The sequence below is a fragment of the Perca flavescens genome, chromosome 2, assembly GCF_004354835.1.
Source record: "Perca flavescens isolate YP-PL-M2 chromosome 2, PFLA_1.0, whole genome shotgun sequence".
In the NCBI taxonomy this organism is placed as follows: domain Eukaryota; kingdom Metazoa; phylum Chordata; class Actinopteri; order Perciformes; family Percidae; genus Perca; species Perca flavescens.
The window spans coordinates 11,136,502-11,161,061 of NC_041332.1; the positions used below are offsets into that span (position 1 = coordinate 11,136,502).

The window sequence follows — 24,560 nt, forward strand, 5'->3', positions numbered from 1 at the left end:
GACACTTCTAATGTTTTAGACAATTTAAATGGGTACTTTCATGTGCTAAAAAATGAATCCGTGCCAAGAGAGGAGACTCAGATGCTCGAACAAAAGAAGCAGTGTGTTTCATGTTTTACCACTCAAGCATCGCTAGAATTTGATTTAGACAGAGTCAGTGGACAGCTGTGTGCTGTGTGTAGACGTTGCACCAGCAAATTAGATTCACTCCCAGGATCCCAATTCAATTCAATCCTGTTGAAGAAGAGTGGAGCACATTCAGCCACAATCAGTAGCTGGTTGGATTCTTCTGAAAAGACGGTGGTCATGCCTATGGATAAGATTAACTGCTGACCTGAAGATAATCCACCTACACGCCTAAGCCCACTGTTTAGCTCTCCGACTGCAAATTCACTGTTTTGTTTCATGCTTACAGTGCCATTTTCGGGGAAAAAAAGCGGTGACTAGCCAACGTGACATCATGACTTCGCATAAACATGCACACCACTTTCTAAAGCCAAGTGGCGTGTTATCTGTACGCATTTTGAGCTATCCACGTGTATGTCTACGGTGTATACAGCGGACGGGTTGGGTTTAGGAAAACAATAACGGGACGTGGGACAACAACAGCACAGTTGGGTTTAGGAAAAGAAGAACGGGATGGTTGGGTTTAGTAAAAGAAGAAAGCGACGGTTGGGTTTAGGAAACGTGACACGCAGGACACGATCCCCGGTCTCCTGGGTGAAAGTCCTGTGTTGTTTGACCCATCCACCACCCCAACCAGCCTGGTTCCAGTCCTTATGCTAAGCTAACTGGCTGCTAGCCGTAGCTTCACGTTTACAGTACAAACATAATGTTGCAAACAAGCATAATTCTGAAAATGTCACTACTCCTTAAACCCGCGATGGCCCTTGTCATATGCCACCAGTGTATGTTCCCCTATAGTGTGTAACAGTAGCAGCTAGTATCAGAAAGGGCCACAGACATTTCTATTAGTAATAGTTTTTCAGAAACTATTATTCGGACCTGCCAAAAATGCAAGTCAAGACCCACAGGCATTTATACTTGTTATTCTTAATATTCTTTTTTACTTTTTTTAAATCTATTATTCTTACGCTTTTGTTTAATGAAACAACAGGAACAGCTGAATGTATTATCCCGTTTGATATGATTTTATAAAATGACATTACTGGATATCGACCGCTGTCCTCAAAATACTTGTAATGAATCATCTCTGGCTGTATTCATTAGAATTTTTGTGAGAATTACTTTTTCTTCTCTCTTTGTCTTTCCGTCTCTGCAGTGTTTTAATGTTCGTTGCACCTGCACCATTTCCAGTCTAGATTGAGTTTGATTGCAACAATTACTGAAGTGTCATTCAATTATCTTTCATAACAGATATCAAGACATTGGGTGAAACAAGACGTATTAAACAATATGTTCATAATTGGAAAGCTATTGTTGGTGTCGTCTCAGTGTGCGAACGCCTGCACTCACCCGTGAGAAGAGATGTGGCTGAGGGCTGCTTCTGCAGTGAGGGGATTCCAGGGGTGAGGAAGGGAAGGGGGAGGAGGGGGAGGAAGGAGACGGGGAGAGGGAGGAGGCATGGCGGGAGGAGGGGGACAGGCTGAGGTCCATGGCTGGAGGACTGAAGCAGGACCCGGGTCGTTCTTGAGGGGAAGACTGGGACTCTAGATTGGAGATTAGAGTTAAAACAGGGATGATGTTACATTCGTCAGACTGAAGTAAAGACTTTTCATATAATGACTCATAAGCAGTGTTGAATTTTAGTTACTGTAGGTAGCCTAATTAGCTTATAACTGAAGTTTAAAAGTTGCTGTTGGTGTACATTTGGATATTTTAACTAATACTGTTTGGCTACATTATGCAACCGCGAATTGGTTTGAGCCCTTACACTTTGGGTAGTCTATATTAACGAAGTTTCATTTCCGGGATTGTTCAGGTGCCACCGGAAATTACGCCAGATGCATGTCCCTCATTTTGGCCGGATGTCCATTACCTTCTGCTTTCTTTGTGTTGGCTTTCTGAACTCCGGTGGATTTCTGAGGACTATGGTTAACTGCTCCTCAGATCTCTACAGGGTAAATTCAGACAGATAGCTAGACTATCTGTCCAATCTGAGTTTTCTGTTGCATGACTAAAACAACTTTTGAACGTACACGTTCCACCAAAACAAGTTCCTTCCCGAGGCTATTTTACAGAGGCACCGTGTCTCTGTCTTGTGCTTAGCGCCGCCCAAGCCGATTGTGATTGGTTTAAAGAAATGCCAATAAACCAGAGCACGTTTTTCTCCCATCCCGGAATGCTGTGTGAGCTAGCCAGACCCTCCTCTGCAGCACTGTGGAGGAAGGTCTGGCAATGCCAGACTACACTTTGGATACCTCCAACCTCAGAGAAACCAGACAAGTTGAGTGAACGAGTTGATGATTAATATTGCTTTTTAATGTGCACAGTTGTCTAGCCCAATATTGCTGTTGGAAATCTTGAAAATTGGGTGACGAGTTGGATTAAAAACTTGGCTAGTCACTGTTAGGAACATGTTAAAAAGCCCACATAGTTGTTGATTCAATTATATATTTTTCCAATCTTGCTGTTAGAAAACTCTAAAATACGGACCCATGACGTCCTTGTGCCTCCATTTGTAAAGATTTAGCTATTCAGAACCAAAGAGGATCATAGCAGGCACACAAATGAGAGTGCAAAAATGGCATTATTAAACAACAACAACAGAGACTAGACCAATAACAGCCATACTGTAAACACACATTAGACAATCTTCACATTATTGAGCACTTGGGCTGTTAAGTATGAACTTATACCGTCCATTCAGACTGCCACAGAGGCCATTTTGTGGTTATCTTTGAGGTCACTTCATGTCAATGTCACACTCTTCCTGTTTTGAGCCACACTGACAAATCTGGGAACAATGTATGTCTATTTGAGGACAGCTACCATTCATTAGATTTACAATATTAAGTTACTGGGAAAGTGAGAACACAGAATCCACTTACTGTTCTATTGCATTATCACAGTCTTAATTATGGCAACATGGCATCAGCAAAGGCATGTTGTGTGTGCAAGGGGATAACTTTGGGTTCAACTTTGGGGGGGTTGAGATCTCCACTTTAGAGCAAAATTGAAATTTTGAGCGTCAATTCATTTCCTGCATTCTGGTGAATTTTTCTGCATGAAGTTATAGTGCAAATGTCTTTATTTTACATAAAGGAAGTTATAATATAGGTTTTTGGGGTGGGTTGCACTGGCCACTTTGGGGTGGGTTGCCCCCCACCCCACCCCTGTAAATTACGCCTATGCGTCTGTTTAATAGAGAGGGTAGAAATGATGGAGACTTTGTCGATATGTCTGTTGATGCTGTGTGTCGGGCTTCCATTTACGTGGTTAACTCTTACCTGGGGAGGAGGGGGGAGACGGAAAGGTTGTGCATAGCAGGCGTGGTCGTGTGGTGCTGAGAGGGGCACAGATAGAGGAAGGACAAGCCCTCTTTCCTAATTTGACTGGACCATCTGTCCGTCCCTTGGGAAGCTTCAAGTCCAGCGGTTCGTCCAATGACAGCATGGCTGCTGGTTGCTCCTGCCCACCTGAGGAGAGAGAACCATGGTGCAGTCAAGTGTTAAATAAACTCATCAATCAATCAGACATGGGGACTCGAGTTTGAGACTCGAATTTGAGTCGCATTTACACACAGTGACTTCAGACTTGACTTGAGACTCATCCTCAAAAGACTTCAGACTTGACTCGGACTTGAGATGCGGGACTCGTGAACAATTAGTTTAGTTTTAGGAAACGTCTGATGAGCTGAATATTATTCCCCTCCCTGCATAACTTACCTACCTACATAACACATAATACCTAATGTACAGTAACTGCCGGGCTAGTCTATATCCACGACGCGCCACTTCCAGGATTGCTCCGTTACCGATGGAAATTCTGCCAGATTTCACTCTTTTCGGCTGGATGTCCATTACCTTCCGCTTTCCCTGTGTTGGAATTTTAAACTCCGGTGGATTTATGAGCACTATGGTTAACTGTTTCTCAGATCTCTGCAGGGTAAATCCAGACAGCTAGCTAGACTATCTGTCCAATCTGAGTTTCCTGTTGCACGACTAAAACAACGTTTGAACGTACACATGTTCCACCAAAACTAATATTGGTTATTTTGCAGCGGCACCGTGGCTCTGTCTGGTGCTTAGCGACGCCCATGACGATTGTGATTGGTTTGAAGAAATGCCAATAAACCAGAGCATGTTTTTCTCCCATCCTGGAATGCTGTGTGGACTAACCAGACCCTCCTCTATAGTGCTTTGAAGGAAGGTCTGGCAAAGCGAAACTACACACACAGTAACTTCAGACTCGACTCGGACTCGAGATGCGGGAATGTGAACGATCTTTATTTTTAGGAAACGTCTGATGAGTTGAATATTATTCCCCTCTCTGCGTAACTTACCTACCTAAGTAACATGAGAGAGGACAAACAAACATGTTGACCGTACCGGAAGCTGCTGTGCCATTCCTCATAAGTTTTGGTTTAAAAACTTCATAAAACAAGGCCAAAACAAAAGTATCAAGATTGTGGCTCAACCACATCTAATTTTATCAAGCACGTGAAAACGCACCCTGATAGGTTAGCAAACATGTTTAGCTCAGCATTGCCTATTGACTTGGACTCTAGCTCAACGACTTGAGACTTGACTTGGGCTCTAGTTCAGAGAGCATCTCTGCTATCAATATCTATTTTCAATTGAATGTTTAATGTAGTATATCAGTAATGAAACCTTCCTTGTTATGGGCACTTATCTATGTTATCTTCAGATCTTTGCACCGAATGCCCTCAGCTATGTTGACTCGCTTCTGATTTGAAGGCATCAATGATTTGTCTTTTTTAATTTTGCACATTTCTTTTTTACACACAAATGTGTTTTTGGATTCATGCTTAAACCAGCATTAATTCATTTTTGGCCACTTGGCAGCAGCACACACAAGCTGTAAACACATCGTTTGTCATCTTACAAAGTTGATATGGTTAACTTGTTAGCAAACCACTTCCTATTAACACATGTACATTCATTTGATATCACTATCACCAGCTCTGTTTTTGGTCTCCACCAACTCATGAAGGAAATTTCTCCATTATCGCTCATAGTCATAGGCGCTAGCTGTGTCTGCCTGAATGCCGTTTGGCACTGGGCAGGTGGTGTACACTGGGTTGATCAGAGCTTATTTGCTGAAAACAGCTGCCTGCTGCGCCTGAAAATGACACTTATGAGAGCAGTGAGAGTAAATCAAAACAGTAAAGCTATGAGCCATTAAACCAAAACAATGAGTTGAAAGACGCTAAAATGCTCCATAAAGTTGAAGGGAACCGTAGAGTTGATTTTTTTTTTTTACTTTTTACACTATGGATGGCACCTTTTTAAATTATATATACCAATTTTCCCCATTTGCAACATTATGTCCCATATTAAACTAATAATTAGAGCAGGTTTAAAATAAGCTTTGTGTTACAAATTATTTTGTCATATATTTTGTTATAATCATAATAAATCTTAATTCCCCTTTTACTAGTAGTTTTAAAGCATACTTTTCATTGATTGGTGTAAAAAGCCAATGCTAAGCTAATGCTAAACAGGCAAAAAAAACAGTCAGCAGAGGTTGCCTTGCTCTAACATCAACATTTCTGCTTCAGTTAGCTTTGATAAGGACACTAGTGTAATACATTCAGCCTTTATATATACAGTGGAATATGAATTAAAAATATAATTAGGACAACATTTGGGATTTATTAGCAGTTCAGATTAGCAGAGTGCATTAAAATCTCCAAAATTCACAAACAGGACATTTCATTAGTCACTGACTTAATTTATGTCACAAAGTTAAGTATAAAATCACTTTTTGGAAGGTATTAATGTAAAGGACTGCAGTCTATTATGTACTAATTAAACTGTTCTTTGCTCCATGCCTCCCATGGCTCTCATTTGCTCTGTCAATCTCTCTGGCTCTGACAGGGATCCAGAGGTCTCTTGTGGGTGTTAACCGCTACAGGAAGTCCCTCCCCGCCCTCACAGTGGACTGAGACAAGTCTGATCCATCAGTGAAAACACGTCTGCTACCTATAGTTGTAATCAAAACAACCTCATGGCAGTCTTGCGACACTGAGGTAAGTAGAATTATTTTAGCACCAATCTGCCATTGACATCAGTGCAAGGTAGAGAACTGAAGTGATGATGACAACGCAGTGTGACTGTGCGAGGAAAACACTTGCGAACTGCGTTTACATCTTCTCTATAAAAATGTCTGCCTTTCTTTTATAGACAGCTGAATCATTTGAGTTGTTTACAGTTCTAAAAATCAGTTTGGCTTTTGAATTATTGTGAAATAATTCCAGCATCATTAGTCACAGACAGATCACATTACATCAGCATTCAAATGATGTGGCTTACAGTATGACACAATGAGCCACATGAAGCCAGACTGTGTAGTTTCTGTGGTAAACAGAGGATAAATAACTAAAAGTGACGGTTCAAAAAAAGTAAAAGTATACCAGCTAAAACATTATTTACATGAATGAGTATTAAGTAATTAAAGTAAAATGTAATGTGTATAGTAACTATGGTTACACTTTTATATAAAAAAAACCCGAATACGAATATACCAACATGACAGTACATTACAGGGGTGGCTCAGGTGAGTAGACAATAAAAGCTTAATACAGCCAAAATTAATATATCTATAAAGCTAGAAATTTACAGAATATTATTTATATGATTGACACTAACATTTCACAAAGCCACAAGATATATTGACGGCTGATAAATTAATTAGCCAAACTCCGGGTAACTTCCTGTTGCTCCGGAAGTCATTTAAACCCGACGATCGCGGCAAACTTTCCTTTATACAACAAAGAGCAGACGCTGGTAAAACACCAAGATTATATGTTATACAGTATGTTACCTTTTAACTCAATAAACAGACACGTAGTTAACAAAGATGTGTATGTGTTGCATGGTTATTATAACCGGTCATGTTTGTGAAGTAAATTGCATGGTTTTAAACAATAAGAGTACGATGTATTGATGGTAGTAGCTATAGTATATACATCACCGCAGTATTGGATGTTAAAATATGTGCACAAGAAAGCTATCGGATTACTGTGGGGAATTTGGTGAACGGCGCCCCGTCACACTGAGCCACAGGCAATAGTGCACCGCAACTCCACTACGCACCTTGTGGCACAAGTGCATGGCACACTGGATGGGACCCATTTCCCGATCCTTCCCATAGACAGTATATAAACTGGACAAACAGATCCCGTTGCTCTGGACGGAGACCAGTGAAGGATATTAGAAGCACTTTTCTGGTGAGCGCTGAGCGTTACTGTGCAGCCTCCAACTGAGCTTGAAGACGTAGATGTGATGTGAGCAACGTGTCTGAAAGTTATACGTCTTCTGGTAGCTGTGCCAAGAGAAATCTCAATCATTCCCAATCTTGCAGAGACGGAGAGCGTAGGTATATGTAAGAAGATAACATAAGCACAGGCTAATTATTGCTAACTAAAATGCTAGTTAACATTAGTAATTAAACTTAAACAGCTCATGTGAGTCGAAACTGCCTGCGAGCTTCTCCTGACTATACGGTAATTCCTCTACTATGCGACAGTAAGTCGTGTGGTTATGACACAATCGTTAGCCTATTTTTACAAAAACGTTTGCTACGGAGCCATAACGTGAGATACAAGCCTTTTATACATTGTCGTGTTTCTTTAGAAATAAACAATGGACAAATAGTCTTTAAACGCTTTAGATGTACAGTCATTTGCTGTCAAAGTGACGTCAAAATGAATGGGAGTTAATGGAATGCTAACGGCGGGTGAGCGTTTGGTAGCATCAAAATGGCGCCATAGGAGGTTTGAGTTCTGAAGAGAGGCTTACCCCCTTGATCCTTCCCCCACCCAATGGATACCGGGACAATAGTCATGTGAGCTACATGTTCGCTACGTCACAACTTATTCGGCACAGCTGTTTCCATCTCCCATTTTGCGCATTAACTCTCATGCGAGCGTAAAAACGGTTTTGCGAATTTGAGGACGTTTTTTCGAATTTTGCCGTTTCCATCAACATTTTCAAATGCGATACTTCAAAATGCACATAAAAATATGTTGATGGAAACATGACTACAGTAGGAAGAAAATAATACAATTAATGATTAATTGATTCCATTTATCTGCTTTAGTTTCAGGGTTCTGCTGTTGTGTATGCTGGCTCACTGTCACACTGCCACGGCTTACTGGGATACTTGAATAGAAGAGAGTCAAGCTTTTTTATAACTACAAAAATCGGTATCATTTTATATAAGATATAACACAAAAATGTTGAAAAAAGGGTCTAACAAAGGGGTTTATTTTTTTTTTAACCGGGAGGACAACACAAGAGTTGATTTAGAAAGAAGATTTTCTGTATACATTTATTTCTCAATTGAGCATAATTGGAATGATAGGCCTGTTTTACTCCTAACATCAGATTTAGCTGTTGTCCTGTTGTCGTCCATGTATTCTAAGACCATTCCGTTAATTTGAGAATGATAGCAGGGTCCAATTCTGCGTTGTGAGTTGTAGTGGCTGCTCAGCTCCTGAGGGAGGAAAACCTCTGAGAAGCATTATGATGTGGGTTTGTTACTGCGATTCTCTACATTTCTGTGGTGGAGCTTGACTGAGGGGCTTCACAAGATTCTGCAGTAGTTTTCCACCCAATCATGCTACGATACTCTGGGTGAAGCATGGGACGAAACGCCACCCTGGTCCATGACTCAACTCGTAAGTTCTTGTTAGACCCGAATGACTCAAGAACCAGATATCTGCTTCAAAGGGAAACAAATCTCACAGGAGGAAACCAAAGCGGTGGAAACTGTGCAGTGAAGTGGACCAAACCTGCGGGGGGAGAAAAAAAAGCTTGACAGCTGGTGTGAAATTTGACACAACAAGCACTCTGTTTTTCAGTAACACTCTGCCTTTCACTCGCGCTGTTGCACAACATTCACACCTGAGAGCGGCTGGAACATCCTCAGTCATCTGTTTGTTTTAAGATAATCTCTGTAAGTCTATAACCTGCTCAGTGTATCATCACTCACCATCTGTATCTGTAAATCTGATATTTACAAGTCAGTGATATAGGTTATACAGTCAGTCGGCAGATAAGTAACAAGACTCACAGAAATTTCAAAAGATATGTGTTTGTTGTTTACTGTATACAGTATGAGGAGTGTACTATAAAGCTCATACTATAAGATTTGCTTTGAAGGAGTTGCTGTAAGACAAATTAATAAACAGTTTGACAACATATTTTACATTTCTGTTTGTATTAGTGCTGTCAAACAATTAAAATATTGAATCGCGATTAATCGCATTAATGTCATAGTTAACTCGCAATTAATCGCACGTCCCTTGATTTCTTTTTGTCCCATTATTTTTTTCTCATTTTAATGCTCTTATCAACATGGAAGATCGGCTTGCTTTGGGCTTTTGTCGCCTGGCTTTGATGGGGGATTCCCATCAGCTGTGTGCTTGGCCATCAAGTGGTATTTCAGACTGGACGTGCTGCGTTGATAGCTCAGTTCACAACAACAAAACACACAGATCACTTTGGTCTTGTCAATGGAACCATTTGGCAACTTTTTAAAAGTAAACTTTCCATTCAGAATCTTATTGGCATGCATTTCGGCGTCTCGCGCTCGCCATCCACTCAAAACGTAACGTTAGCCTACTACTCTTTGGCCGGCTCGCAAGCCCAAACAAGTGTGTGCGGTGTGCCTGTTGTTTAGTTTCCAGTCTAGCTAGATCCGGTGTGGTGTTGTAGTTTTTCTAACGTTACTAGTTGTTGCAACAGCATGTGAAAAAAACTACAAAGTTTGTTAGGCCAAAAAGAACGTTAATCTCGGGATTAAAAAAATGTACGTCGTTAAAATGGGTTTGCGTTAACGCCATTAATAACGCGTTTGACTGACAGCACTAGTTTGTATAAGCTAAGCTAATCACTTTCTAGCTCCGACTTAAGAGTGGTATCCATTTTCCTAACTCTCTGCAAGAAAGCACATAAATGTATTTCCCAAAATGTCAAACTATAACTTTGACGTAGGGCTGGGCAATGTATTGATATTATATCGATATCGATATACTGTATGAGACTAGATGCCGTCTTAAATTTTAGATATCGAAATATGGTAATATGACACACAAGTGTTGTCTTTTAAAGTGATGCAATTTTCTGTATTTACCAGACTGTTGTAGCTGTTCTATTATTTGCCTTTACCCGCTTAGTTATTATATCCACATTATGAATGATTATTTATCAAAAATCTCATTGTGTAAAGATTTTGTGAAAGCACCAATTGTCAACCCTACAATATCACCGCAATAGCGACATTTTTGTATTTGGTCAAAGATATCGTGATATTTTATTTCCTCCATATCACCCAGCTCTACTTTGACCTTGGATACCTTATCTTGCAAACTTTTTGCTTTCACGGGAAACTTTACAGCCACAGCACAATGTTTTATCTTCAGATATCTGTTTTTCTAGCCAGTTGTTATATATTCAGCAAGCATTTGCCTCCAGTGGAGCTCCTAAATGGCGCCAGACGTGGGTTGCGAGTAGATTTGCCACACAACTGCAAAACTTCTGTTGGGTGTCTCACTATATGGCTCTTTAATGATGGCTGGCAGTAGGAGCAATCTTAATTTACTTTCACTGGCTGGTTTTCCATACACAATCCGGGATTAAAACCGGCAACTTTCCAGCTACATGTACACCTCTTTAACTTCTAAACTCGCTGTCACCACAAATTCTTCCACAATCACCGACAGGATCCCCCGACATAATATGAGGCAGAGGCTAAACCACAATGAAGTCAGTGTTTAGGTCCTTGTGCCGGCCTGCCAGCTACCTCACCACACTGGTTTCACATTCCACAGCAACCTCGCTGACTTCTCTAACTCACACTCACACACACACACGCTGCTATTCAGAGTTATTGTGACGGCACGCACACACAAGACCATATGTATCCAGGCACGCATGCAGACTGGAGTCACACCAGCAGGCATGCGCAAAACTCATAACCACACGTGAGCCCCCCACCTCCAGCAGCTCCTCCCCCTCCTTTCCCTCAATGACCTGCGTTTGGGCAGCATGCCCGGACCCTCTTATGGATCCCCGACCGCCTATGAAAACACATACTTTGACTATTCACACACTTGCACACAAACACGTGTACTTGTGCACACATGCATGCACACACGGCCACATACAGTATAGTGTATATTCTAAACACATGTAAGGAGAAGTGCACACGCACGCACGCACACACACACACACACACACACACATTTGTGTTTGTATACTTGTGAGGACCCTCACTGACATAATGCATTCCCTAGCCTGTAACCTTAACCATCAAAACTAAATGCCTAACCCCAATCCTTACCCCCTCTCTTTTAACATAATCTAAACCTAATTATAACCTTAACCTTACAGAAATGCCTTCACTACAACTGTAATTGGTCTTCACAAAGACAGCAATAGAAGCCAACACAAACACACACACACTCAGTACATGTGCAGTTATATATTTGGTCACACACCCATATTCTGTGTACTGCAGCTTGCACATGCAAATAAACATTAATTCACACTTAGAACATAAGCAGAAACTAAACTCTTTGCCCACAGATGGATGTAAAGGAGTTCATACATACAAACACAGTGATGCTGATGCCCCTATGTCTTCAGGAAAGCAGCAAAAGCACATGCCTACATACATTCAGTCACATCCAAATACATATGTATATGGATGTATCCATATACGTTCAACATGCAAATACACACAAAACCTCACTTTTAGTTTCTCATAGAAACATACTGGAAATTAAATGTTTTTTTTCACTCAATTATATGTAAAACTGTACAGACACACATACAGAGTGGATGCCTCCCTCTGGTGTAACGTACACTAACACACATATGAAAGAGTCTCCCCCTCTTACAGGAAACTTTTGCTTCCACGGCGCCCTGATCTGGCCTCTCCCTCTCTGTTTTTTATACTCCTCTCTCTCACTCTCTCTCTCTCTTTCTACTTCCCTCCCTCTCACTCCTTCCTGTGGTTTTCCTCTCCCAGTCCTCCAGCAGAGCATACCTCTCCTGTTCTCCTCCCCTCTCCGCTGCCCTCTGCACCTCCCACTCCTTTTTCTTCTCTCCCATTTTTTAAAGTTTTTTTTATTCTCCAGATCGTTTCTTGAACTTTCCAAATTTCTTTTGATTTCTAGTTATTATTAACACATGGCATCACTCAGTCATTCTTGACTTCAGGGTATATTTTAATCATTTCCACCTCATTCCACATTGTCTTTTTTTTCTCGCCTTCTTCTAAACAAAGAATACATCTAATGTATAAAAAGACAAAGGGTAAAATTGCGACGATAGAATCTCAAGTTGCTCAGATCTTGAGCAGGATTGGAGAATGAACTCTTGTTTTTTTAAATGTTGGTATTTAAGAGGGTTTTTTTCAAGAAGAGGATGGATTTCAGGGGGAAGGAGGAGAGATAGAAGACGGTCCATCACTCCAGGAATGATGTCAGCTCTTGTTTTTTAGGGGTTACATCCTTTGATCTTTCCATCCCACATCCTTATAAGGTATTACACAATGTTGCACCAACAGTGAGGATGACAGGAGGCTTTGTTTGTATGACTTGGAGGCATAGAGAGACAGAAGGAGAGAGACTGACTGTAAAGGCCGAGGTGCATTAATGGAAAATGGCAGGAATTGGCTGAAACTGGACACCTGTTTGAACAGCAAATATCCATGAATATTTCAATGGACCAAAAAATAAAACCAAAGGACATAGTGGTTTGAGTTAAGCGGGAAAGGACATAGTGTGGGGTTGAGAAGCATGGAGAGAACAGCAGGGGGTTCCTGTTAACACACAGACAGTGGCGAGATGGAGACAAGCCAAACGTACTGTAGTTCTTGGAGGCAAAGGTTTGCTTTAAAGACGGAAGACAAGCAATGGTTCTTTTCAACGTAAACGTTTGTTAAGTGTTTTTCCTATTACATAACGTTTTTGACTGTTTTTAAGGGCCCAAGCATACTTAGATCCTCCGAAACAGTAATGACAATATCACATTTCAAACTCAAATCACAAAAACAAAACCACCGCCACTGCAGCCCGGTGGTTTTTTCTGCCGCCACGGCAGCGAAGGGAAATTTACTGTCGGTGTTCACAGCTTTTGAATGTGTTGAACCACTGTTTTATATTGTGCCAGCTGTGATTCACAGCGTGCTCTCAGTGCCAGCATTCTGGAGAGTGAATTTCTCTGAGGACGAGAAAAATGGCAACGTATTTGGGAGACAAGAGGGCGAGCAGGCGGTGAAAACGGAAAATAGAAAAACTGAGAGAAGAAGAAAGGAGGGAGGGAAAGACAGAAACTGTGGGAGTCAGACGTGGGCTCCCACCCTTTCCTCTCCTCACACTTTTCCCATTATTTGTCTCGGTATTATCCTCCCTCTTTCTCCCTCTGGCTCTCTCTCTCTCTCTCTCTCTCTCTCTCTCTCTCTCTCTCTCGTGTCTCAGCAGCGCTAAGTGATGCAACTCTGCAGAGCAAGTCTGCAATAGCCACCAGTAGAGCCTGCAGTGTCTCTCGCACTGACACTGGCGTCTTTACCATTTAGGAGGGGAGTGGTGTGGCGGCTGTCAGGGGAGGAGGAGTGGGGGAGTAATCTCTCAAGACGGAGATTATTTAGTTCTTCACTAGAAAAAGGCCTCTCTCACTACAAGACTTTTTGAAACGGGTTTGCAGCAGTTAGACTTGATTTTTCTGAGATAAAAACACAATTTGCTGCTCATTTCATGCATAGGTTTTATTGAAAGAGTTTTGTTTATCGCAGCCACTTTAGGGCTGTATATACTTCGAAACATCAGAAAGGACACAAGACTTTGGTATTCTACTTCTGCATCGAAAGAGGGGTTCTCTCAACTTTCATACGTCCGAAATGATTATTTATTAATAAAATAAAATAGCTGATGTGAATTGCACTTGGGCCTTTTTTTTTCTTCTTCTTTTTGAGGAAGAGCTGCTTATTCTTCCTGTCTTAGATGACAATTTAAAAGCATGACATTTCCTTCTGAAATATGTTAATACTTAACAGATGGTTTTATTTTTCCAATGACAGAAACTCCAAACATCCAGATTGCAAAGCAGCCAAAAAAAAGAGGTCCGGTCACAATCTCTGGGTTGTCGAATGAAATTCTGGAAAAATTTATAAACTTGAGCACATTTGGCAGGTTGACAGAAATTGATGAATTACGCATGCAAAATACTTAAATAACTTCTGTAACTAAGTGAGTATATGCAATTACCAAACGGGACACAGAAGACAAATATTTAGAGTCAAGTGGGAGCTGTACAAATAGAGAGAAGATCAGTTGGGGTCGGTGGAGTGATGCAGGAGGGCTGTAATAAAGGATAAACCCACCTCATCCCACTTTATCCCTTTCTAGCTCACAATGATAATACTACTTAGCTATGTATAATCATGACATACAAGCTTCAAGCTGATACTATTTTGAATGAACCATCTTACTCCCTGTAAATGGAGGCTGCTTCCCTCAAGGAGGACAACAAAAGCCGCTTTCCGACCAAGTAGTTACAGGAACGGAGTTATAGGAAAAGTCCACTTCTAAGCAGATCTACTAACTACTCTTCCCCCAAAACCATTTTTTCCATTTGCATTCTCACTGGCCAAGTGGCCATAGGAACTGGTAGGAGGGGTAAGGGAGTGATGCAAGCACGGCAACGGTCTTTATAGCGTGTGTGTGTGTGTGTGAAGGCCGGCCAGTAAGGTTGTCAAGCCCGCAGGGCACGCTTTTGAAGTTTAACTCCAAAAAATCTTATGCTGGACATGTGTTGTGATATTTAAACAAACAAACCGTCAACGGCGAAATAAAAGCCTGTTATTTATTCATCAATTTTCACAAGACTGCCTATATTCAAAATCTAAACAGTTCATTTCTAGCCTAAAACGTTGCCAGAAGGGAATTTAGTGATGAATAAGATGGCGAAAATTGTTAAAATTGTCCCGTTGTTGGTCTGTCTATGTACCGGAAACCCGACCCTCGTTGACCTAGGTCCCTATGCTGAAAAGGGAACAGCGAAAAGACCCTGCCCTGAAGTAGGAGCTGAAAGAGTTACAGGAACTGCAGCCAGAGGAACTTAAAAATCCCCAAATTGGTCCAGTCGGAACACAAGAAAAAAAGGGTTCTAGGAATTTTATGTTCTAGGAACTGCAAAAATCCCTCCAGTCGGAAAGCGGCTAAAGTTTACTAGTTTTAATCATTTTCCCATAAAGGAAAACTAAACTGAGCTTTTTTTTCAGAAACACTCTACATTCACTTATAAATGGGAGCAAATCATACTTAACTTAATATTAACAATGGATCAAATTACTGCATGTACTGTAAAAGGGGTCGCTTGTAGTGACATCTTTCAGCTCTTTTTATTACTTTACTGTTTTGGCTCCCTCCCTCCGCTCTCATAGTGTCGTTTCCAGCCGCACAAGCAGCTGTTTTCAGCAAGAAAGCTCTGTAAAACCCACTGTACGCTGCCTGTCCAGCATCAAACGGCAGGCAGACAAAGTTAGTGACTACCCGGTGAACACAGGCTGAATCTCATCCCCCCTTTATTTGATAGCTCCTCGACTCCTCGGTCCTCGGCTGAACCGGAAGTTGTTCTGTCCCTCCTCGGCGAAGGCCGTCTCAAAGCTCTTATTTGTGTCCCCGAGGACCAAGGTCCAAGCATCGAGGACGGATCCTCGAGGTGCTATACCCGAAGATACACGGGGGCAGCCTTCGCGGAAGCCGTGCAGCTGAAGGAGTTGCTAACTCTGCCCAAACAGCTGACGTGAAGCAAAAGAGCCAGAATTGGAGAGGAATTGGAGAGCAAAACAGAGCTAAGGAGAGTGAACTTGAGCGTTTTCTGAATGCGTACATAGGCAACTGTTTGCTAACACAACAACTTGATGTAGTGATAATATGTCAATTTTGTGTTTAAGCTTGTTCTGCTGCTCCCAAGTGGCCAAAATAATCAAGTCATCATAGTCTGTTTCATCAGGTTTTGGTAACAATCAAGGAGCTATAGTGTTGCTGCGTTGGACTGCAGTTTAATATATTTGGTGCACTGATTTAGAATGATTAAACTATTGACTAGGTCTTTGTTTGAGGTGTCCTTTTTATATGATTTTAACAGACACTCACAGCCAATATTTCAGGGTCTAAAGCTTCTAAAAAGATAAATCAATACAGCTCTAAAGTATATTCATTGTTTAATTCATGCATTGCTTCCGGTCCTGGGATGTACTGAAGGACATGGCGATTTTCTTTATTGTTTTTCAGCCATTTAAACATATTCAATTTTTATTTGAGCCACCAAATTAAGACTTGTTTGTATTATTCTCCTGTAACACCACTTTCTTTCTTCTTTTTACTTCCATAGACATAGTAGATCTTCTAGTCTCTTCATTTATTTCTTACTCTATCCCTTCTCCTCGCTCATAACCCCCACCCATAATCCCTTGCACCACTACCACCATCCCACCGTTTGGCACCGGGACAAGGTCAACACAGAAACCTCTCCACTTCTCCTCTCTGCTTTCCCTCCCTGTAATTCCTCGCCATCAGCCGAGCAACAGATCCCTCCCCCTCCCCGATCATTTCATCCACCGCCGCCCTCTGAAGGGGCGAGGGAAGGAGAACGACTGAAGATGGAGAGGAGGGCGAAGGCGAGGTCCAGGGATCGAGTGCAGATATTCTAAGTTAGTGTTGAAAATATGAAGACGGGGATGACGAAAGCAGGAAGGGACATTAGGAAATGAAAGGCGGAGGAGGAGGGGAGGAGGGGAGTTGATGGAGAGAGACAGAAAGACTGAGGGAGAAAAGTGTTTTTAACCTTAGTTGACAGGCGAGACGGACGAGGCCAAGAGCAGTCTCCAGAAATCAATCTCTCTTTCTCTGTCTCTCGTTTTCCTTCTCTGTCTGCCTGTTTTGTCTTTCTCTTTACTTTCTTTCTGTCTTCCTCGCCATCCCTCTTTCATTCCCTCTGTCATCCAGACCTAAAACACACAAACACATGCGCCTCACATTCCTACGTGCAGAGCAGATTCACCCAACTTGTTTCCACTGTGTGTGCATGTGCATGTGTGTGTGAGTGTGTGTGTGTGTGTGTGCGTGCATGTGTATGCGTGCACGAGCCAAGCCAGTAAATAATAACCAATCCCAGCTGTACTGTATAGGCCATTCCTCTCATTCTCGCTGGGGAAACAAAGAGGGAGAGAGAGGAAAAAGGCGCCTATCAAATAACAGAGTAATGAGCTGGAAAAAAAGTCAGCGGAGAGTTGAGCAGGAAGAATTAATAATGTTTTAATGCTAAGATACATTATGAGTCTGGTAGTCCGTGGTCTTCATGCATGCCATTTGAAAAAATCTAATTTGTACTCATTTCAAGTTCAAAGGGGAGTTTCAGAATCAAACCCACTAATGCGTTTCCATCCTGTCAGCAAGCACCTTTTTGAGGGGGGGAGGGGGGAGGGAGCTGCTGCACAGGTAAATAAACTGCATAGTTTACTTCTAAATTCCTTTAAACAATTACTCATTAAGTTGGCTTCCTTACACTGGGGAAAATAACCTACCAATTTAACCCTGATTCTTTAGCTTTGCGTGAAGTGGCTGAACCTAATTTGGGCTTTAAAAAAACAGAGTGGTGTTGTTCAACCGTAAGGCAGAGGAAGGAGCTGATGAAAACAAGAGATTAGGGGAGAACAACCGAGGCCACGATCAGTGAACATTATAGATGGATGAAGCGAGAGAGACGGATATAAAGGGAATCAGTAGAGAAAAAAGTTGACATTTGACTTGAATGCATCATTCAATTTAGTTTTGGGAGGAGGACCAAATACAGTCCTCAGTCCTGTATTTAAAAAAAAAGCAAAGGTTTTAACTGAAATCAGTTCATTTTTTATGAAATTGCAGCGATTAACAGATTCCTTCTGCTACAAGGTAAGTCCATGTGAAGTTGTAGAGCTCAACTTTGGTAAACTTTGACACGCACATACACAACATGATTGCCAATTGTAAGTATATTGACGATGGGGTATAGTGGATTTACTTGACATTAACAATCTTATCAGAACCACGTATCAGATATTAGAATGCGAGATAGGCTATTTAAAAAGGTAGGCGTTGGACATATAGACATCCAGGTTGTTGAACGTTATACGCAGATTCACAGAATTGTCCAACGGACAATGTCTTGTCTGCCAGTATGGTTGCACCAGTGGTGTAGTCTACATCATCTGTGTTTTTCTTCTTCACATAGGCTAAATAATAATAATAATAATAATAATAATAATAATAATAGGTAATTCCACCTTAAATTGGTGCATTAAAGTGTCTCTGAATACAGGAAATGAAGTCACTGATGTTCAAATCTTTCCTGGGGGAGGACGCCCAGACCCCCTACTATGATATGCCCCCCTTCCCCCAAAGGCAGATTCTGGCCAATATATATATATATATATACAGTATATATATATATCTACAGGACAGTATACCCACTACTATACATTAGACTACACCACTGGGTTGCACTAACCTAACAAGTGGTCAAGCTCTTCTAGCACCCACAACATTCTGTCAGGGTATTAAAAGCGTCACTGTTTTGTACTGACAGCCATAATTCAATGAATGCAATCATTTTTGCCAAACATGGTGACTTTATCAATTAAATCATTAAGTGGAGAAAAGTGCTGATATTTCTTAAGCTGGTTCAAGATTCTCAAATGTGATTATTACTTCTGTTTGGGCCTAAAAATCTTTGGGTTTTGGAAATCACTTGGTCGGACAAACAAGCAATTTAAAGATATCACCTTTGGATTTGGAAAACTTTTTACTATTTTCTTACATTTTATATGATTATTCTTTGAAGAGATAACCATCCGGTTAAAAACCATCAAAGTATTCAGTAGTTGCAGACCTAGTGGAGCTAAAAACGTGTTAAGGCTGACACCAAAGCAATGGGTCAACATCATCAAAGATGCCATGAGGAAAAGAGAGTGATGAAAGAAGAAGAGAAATAAGCTAAAGGTCTATCCATTGTAGTCCACATCTATGAGCCACTGGGACACAGAAGAAGTCCAATTCTGATTCTACGCTCATCTGCCATGGCACTTGATCCCTCTTTACAATCATAATTCCCTTCCTTGCCAAGACATCCTTTTTTTGTCTTTATCCATTTTTCTCTTCTCTTTCTCTGCTCACAGTTCCCTCATTCTCTTTGTCGGGCCTTTTTTCGTGAAGGCCAGCATTTCGTTTGCCTCCTTCCTCAAACACAGACCAAAAAGAAAGAGAGCAAGAGGCAGCGAGTGGGAGGGAGGGGAGAGGAGAATAAGAAGGGGGAGAGAGGGAGTAGGGGAGTGATGGAGGGGTGGAGTTTGCGGAATTTGGTCTATGTTTGGTTTGGAAGTAAAGGCCCCGGCCCTGCGCTCTCGGGAGGATAATGGAAAAGAGAGGGAGAAGAAAGGGCGGTTTATGGATGTGTGTGTACCCTCACAGGTGGTCGGCACATACTGATGGGGGCTTTTGTGTGTCAAATGTGTGTGCACATCTGTGTGTTTACTGTATTGTGTCAGCGTGTTGGCGAAGCTGTGTGCTCCAAGCATGTGTGCATTTGCCTGTTGATTTGCAGATATTGGCACGGATGCATGTAAGCTTTTAGCATGTAAGAATCAGAGAAGTAAGACAGAGAGAGGAGGTGAATAAAACATTCCTAAGATGGAGGAGGGGGGGGGGATGCAGGGAGCCAGTGGTTAGTTAGTGGTTTGAAACTAAGAGGAGAAAAATGAATGTCTGGTCCAGGGCTGGGCCCAAGAACGATACCACAACCAGCCAAGGAGAGGAGAGGAGAGGAGAGGAGAGGAGAGGAGAGGAGAGGAGAGGAGAGGAGAGGAGAGGAGAGGAGAGGAGTCCCTTTTTTTGGACCATTTTTAGAGAAGAATCACAATCACAGAAATCAAAAACAAGTCCAAAAAAAATAAAATCCTAAATAAAATTTAAAAAAACCACAACAAAAACCTGTCAAAGGCCCCACCTCCTCCTGCCCTCCTCCCATACGTGGCCTGCTAACTCCTGCCTCTGCCGCAGGGGAGAACATGGGGGAGTGGTGCTTTTATAGCTGAGCTGAACTCGCTGAACCCATCATGTGCAAACAGCAGGCAGGGTATGGAGACGACGGAGGGCCGAGGCCAGCAGCCACACAGGGGGCTTTAGTGGGGGGTCTCCGGCTGGAGATAGCAGGAGGAGGAGAGTGATGGAGGAGGAAGAGGAGAGTCAGCGCAGGTCTCCCTCTACTCCATGTTCAACTATATACACCATCAGTTTGGGTTGGGGGTCTCTTTTTCATTTACTTTCATTTTCTTAACTCACTTCACCTTCTTTCTCCTTCTTTCCTTTTGCGTTCTTTCTTTGACTGCCTTACTTTGTTTCTTCTTTTGCTTCTTTCCTTGTTTTTTTTATTCCTTCTCTTCCTTCTTTCTTTCTTCTTGTCTCCTTTTATCCCTTCTTTTTTTCTGCTAAATGTTCTGTCCTTTATTCCTCACTGCTGCATTCCTTCATTCCTTATTCTCAATTTACCTTATTTTTTCTTCTACTCTGTTATTTTACTTTACTTATTTTACATGTCTATCGTTATTTACTTTCTTTCCCTCCCCTTGCTTCCTTCATCTATTTTTCTTCCCCTCTTCCATTAATTTGCCCCTCACTTTCTGTCATGTTTTCCATTGTTTGATTTCTTCACTTTTGTCTAATTTACTTTTTCAAGATTACTTATTTCATTCCTTCTGACATTCTTTGTTTCATTCGTTCTTTTTTTTAGCACTTTTTAAGGCATTTAATGCCTTTACTAGAGAGATGACAGAAAGCAAGGTGTCTCTGGCCGGACTCAAACCCTAGCCATTGCAGTTGGTGGGCGCCATGAACCCCTAGCCCACCAGGGCGCCTTCCATTATTCCCTTTGCTTTTTTGTTTTTGCTTACTTCACTTCTTCCCATACTTCCCAAACTTTCTTTTTAATTTATGTTGCCTCCTTTGCTTTCTTTGTCTACCTCCAATTGCTTCCTTTGCCCATTTCTTTCTTTCCTTAGCATGTGTCTTTCTTTCTCTCTTCTTTTGTTCCTTCACTTCAGTTTTTTTCTAACTCTCTTTATTCAATAATTTTTTGAATTCACGTTTTTATCATTTGTTCTTGCTTCCACACACACACACACACACACACACACACACACATATGCCATATGCATGAGCAACACTCCCACCCTGCAGCAGACAGTGTGGGTGGAAGTGGGCTGTAATAAGGCAGACGCACCCAACAACAACAGGAAAGGAGTTTGCTTGGCTTCGGGCCTTTTTTAAAAATCCATCCACATGCGTCTGTCCAACCTTTAGAGAACAGCATGATGCAACGAGCCTGCAACCTGCACATCGCTGCCGTCACACAAAATCCCCACATTCTCAAAAACTCTTCACCCTGACCACCATGATGCATCTCAGACACACCCACTGGTTACTCCCTTAACCTGCCCTGCCTCGCAGGACCCCATCGAGTTACAATTCAAGCAAAAGCATAAAAATAAGTGCAGCTGGAGCTAGGAAGTGTTTCTTATAGGGAGGTGTCATCATCCTTTAGGGAGGATGAGGATGGGCAGTTGTGTCATGGGGGTGGAGAACCTGTGGTCACAGATGACCCAACCTGTTTCACTTGGGAGTTTGCACAATGGTATTATAGAATAGAAAATACATTATTGTCTACTTTTTTGCGTGGTAATACAATTTGGTAATGGTTCGCATGTGCAAAATCTGCTTTTAAAAAGGGTACATTAAAACACATCATATCACATCCAGACAGGACACATTAAAACACGTTTACATAAAAACGCTATACACTAGAACAGAGATCTTCAACAGGAGGTCCAGGACCCCTAGGGGGTCCTCTGAGTCACTGCAGGTGGGCCATCAATTATTGTTAATTTTTGAAAGTTTTCTTCAAAAATTAAATTGTCTTAACATGAATCCAACATACTATTAGCAAATATAAATCCCAACTGACAATAGGCTTACTGGCCTATAGGTAAGGTAGTCTCTATAGCCATCCACCGATAACAGTTAATCCCAAGGATTCACATGTATGTTTAACATTAAAACATGATTTATAAAAGCATGCCGACAATTATCATTTGAATAGCTTAGTATTCATATGCCAAAAAAGTATGTATAAAAGGCTTTAGGTTGCCCTACAACTTATTGTACGCCCAGTTTAATAAGCACCTTCATTTTATACAATATGTGCAGTAGGGGGCCCCTGCTCCGTCTCTCTTTCAGTTAAGGGGTCCCTGGCTTAAAAAACGTTGAAGACCCCTGCACTGGAAGCTACATTAAAAGGAGCACCAGGTACTCGATGGTGAGGACTGAATCAAGGTTTAATATAAACTGCTGTGTGCTGAGGTAACAAGCTGCCTTCAAAAGCGGCTGTCCTTACTGATAAAGCTATTGTATGGCCTTTGCCCTGAGGCCAGTAGCTGAAAGTGGTGTTTTAAGGGATGGTAGTGGTCGTTTAAGATTTTGCCACTTAAGCTTTGGACTGCTTTGCCATGGTGATAGGACAGTGGGGTTTGTTTGCAGCCTGAAATTGTACTGCTGCAGTTTAACTACTTTTGAAACTAAAGGGTTTCAAACTTACAAATTGAGTTTACAAGCACAACAGATAGTTAGGAGCTTGGCGGCCTTGTGGCCAAAAAAGACTATCTCATACATTAAGGACCCACTTTGGATCACTGCAAAATCATACAGAAATTGGCATACTGTCCAATAATGCCACAGACAGATCCTCCTATAGCCTAAGGAAACATCAGAATAGGTTGTTGTCACAGTGCAAAATGTCCCAATATGGGAATTTTGCTGATCTGGCAACCACTCTGGCAGAATGAAGTCACACTAGCAGTACATTTTTCAATTTGAGTTAACTAAAAGCATTTGGTTGAGGTTAGGGAAAAATTGTAGTTAAGGTTGAAACGTGAGAATTTGTTGGGGAGCTGTGTCTTACAATTTGTCTAACTTTCTGAAACCGACAATCTGACAAGCATGCCTATTCACGCAGCAATTGGCCAAATGTGCATAACTTCATAGACAGACTCAAGGTCCAGATATAAAAGTACACATAACATATTAATAGATGAGAAAGTAGGCACGATTTTAATTTCTCTATCAGGCTTACTTTTTTTTAGTTCTTCACACAACTAATTATCTTACTGTTCTTGTGTATTACCAAATGCAGCATCTTGAATGCCTTTGTGTGCACCATTATCTCCATTGATGTACGATTCATTGCATCTTGCCCCTCTCTCTAAGGACAGGCTTTTCCGCCAGTCTTAAGTGTGGCCATTCACAACAGCTTTAAACACCTTTGCCTTTAGACATGGTCAGATGACTACAAATTAGTTTCTTTGAAACATACTGAACCCTTAAGAGTGTCACACTACTGCCTGCTTTGCATCCACTCCAGAAACTTATATTGGACGCTTCTTCCACCATAGTTTCCGCCATACTCCTAGCTGCTGCTCCGTCGCTACGGTCTCTACCCCCTTCCTGTAACCTTTAGCTCTGGCTGGTAGATGTAAAAAGCATCCCAGTCCCCACAGACACCAGTCACCGCAACTCCAGTCTACTGAGAAATATAGAGAGTTTTCCCTAGCGTTGATAGGCTTATTCAGCATTGTGTGAACTCTTTTGGCTAGAATGTAACGGACTGTAATTTATATGTAAAAGACCCACCCTCCAGCTCTAAGCCATATGAACAAATACATAATGTTGTTGCTTTCCTGGTAAGGAGTACTTGCATGCACACTATATATGTGGGTATATATATGTTCCATGTGTTCAAAATGAATGTGCTCAAAATTAACACTACGCCATATTTCATCATGTCTGCAATTGCCTGGTGTGTTTGTTTGTACTATCAACATACCAGTAAAAATTTAAAACATATTAGTTTGTCCACATATTATATATATATACTATAACGGTCAAAAATTTGGGGTCACTTAGAAAAGTCCATTCCACTCCATTATAGACAGCAAATCTTAATATTTTGGAAGCCAGCTAATATTTGGTATTTAGTTTGAAAGGTTACTGAAACCATTTTTGTATGTATAACAAGAATAACTGAGGGCCCAGATTAGACCCTTGGGGAACTCCATATTGGTAAAGAGATGTAGATGAGGAGGAGCATGTAAGGAATTTGGAAATGTCATTAGAAACAAATCAAATGGAAATATATACCAGTTGACATTCTGATTACCCATTACACACACACACACACACACACACACACACACACACACACACACACACACACACACACACACTATAAAACAGCTGTTAAATATAAAAAACTATA

General features: G+C 41.4%; 1 protein-coding gene across 2 annotated transcripts in view; it reads right to left on the reverse strand.

Moving 5' to 3' along the window:
• Positions 1 to 24,560, reverse strand: part of LOC114545327 (zinc finger protein GLIS2) — a 42,043-nt gene that overhangs the window by 16,718 nt on the left and 765 nt on the right. Inside the window, exons 1-3 of one of the 2 annotated variants that reach the window (XM_028563609.1) lie at positions 17,007 to 17,093; positions 3,411 to 3,599; positions 1,477 to 1,670 (exon numbers count right to left, since the gene is read on the reverse strand). In XM_028563609.1, coding sequence (XP_028419410.1) covers positions 1,477 to 1,670; positions 3,411 to 3,576 — 360 coding nt within the window. In that variant the 5' untranslated portion in view covers positions 3,577 to 3,599; positions 17,007 to 17,093. Of the gene's footprint in view, positions 1 to 1,476; positions 1,671 to 3,410; positions 3,600 to 17,006; positions 17,094 to 24,560 lie in introns of those variants that run through there. The other variant, XM_028563604.1, reaches the window with a different exon arrangement.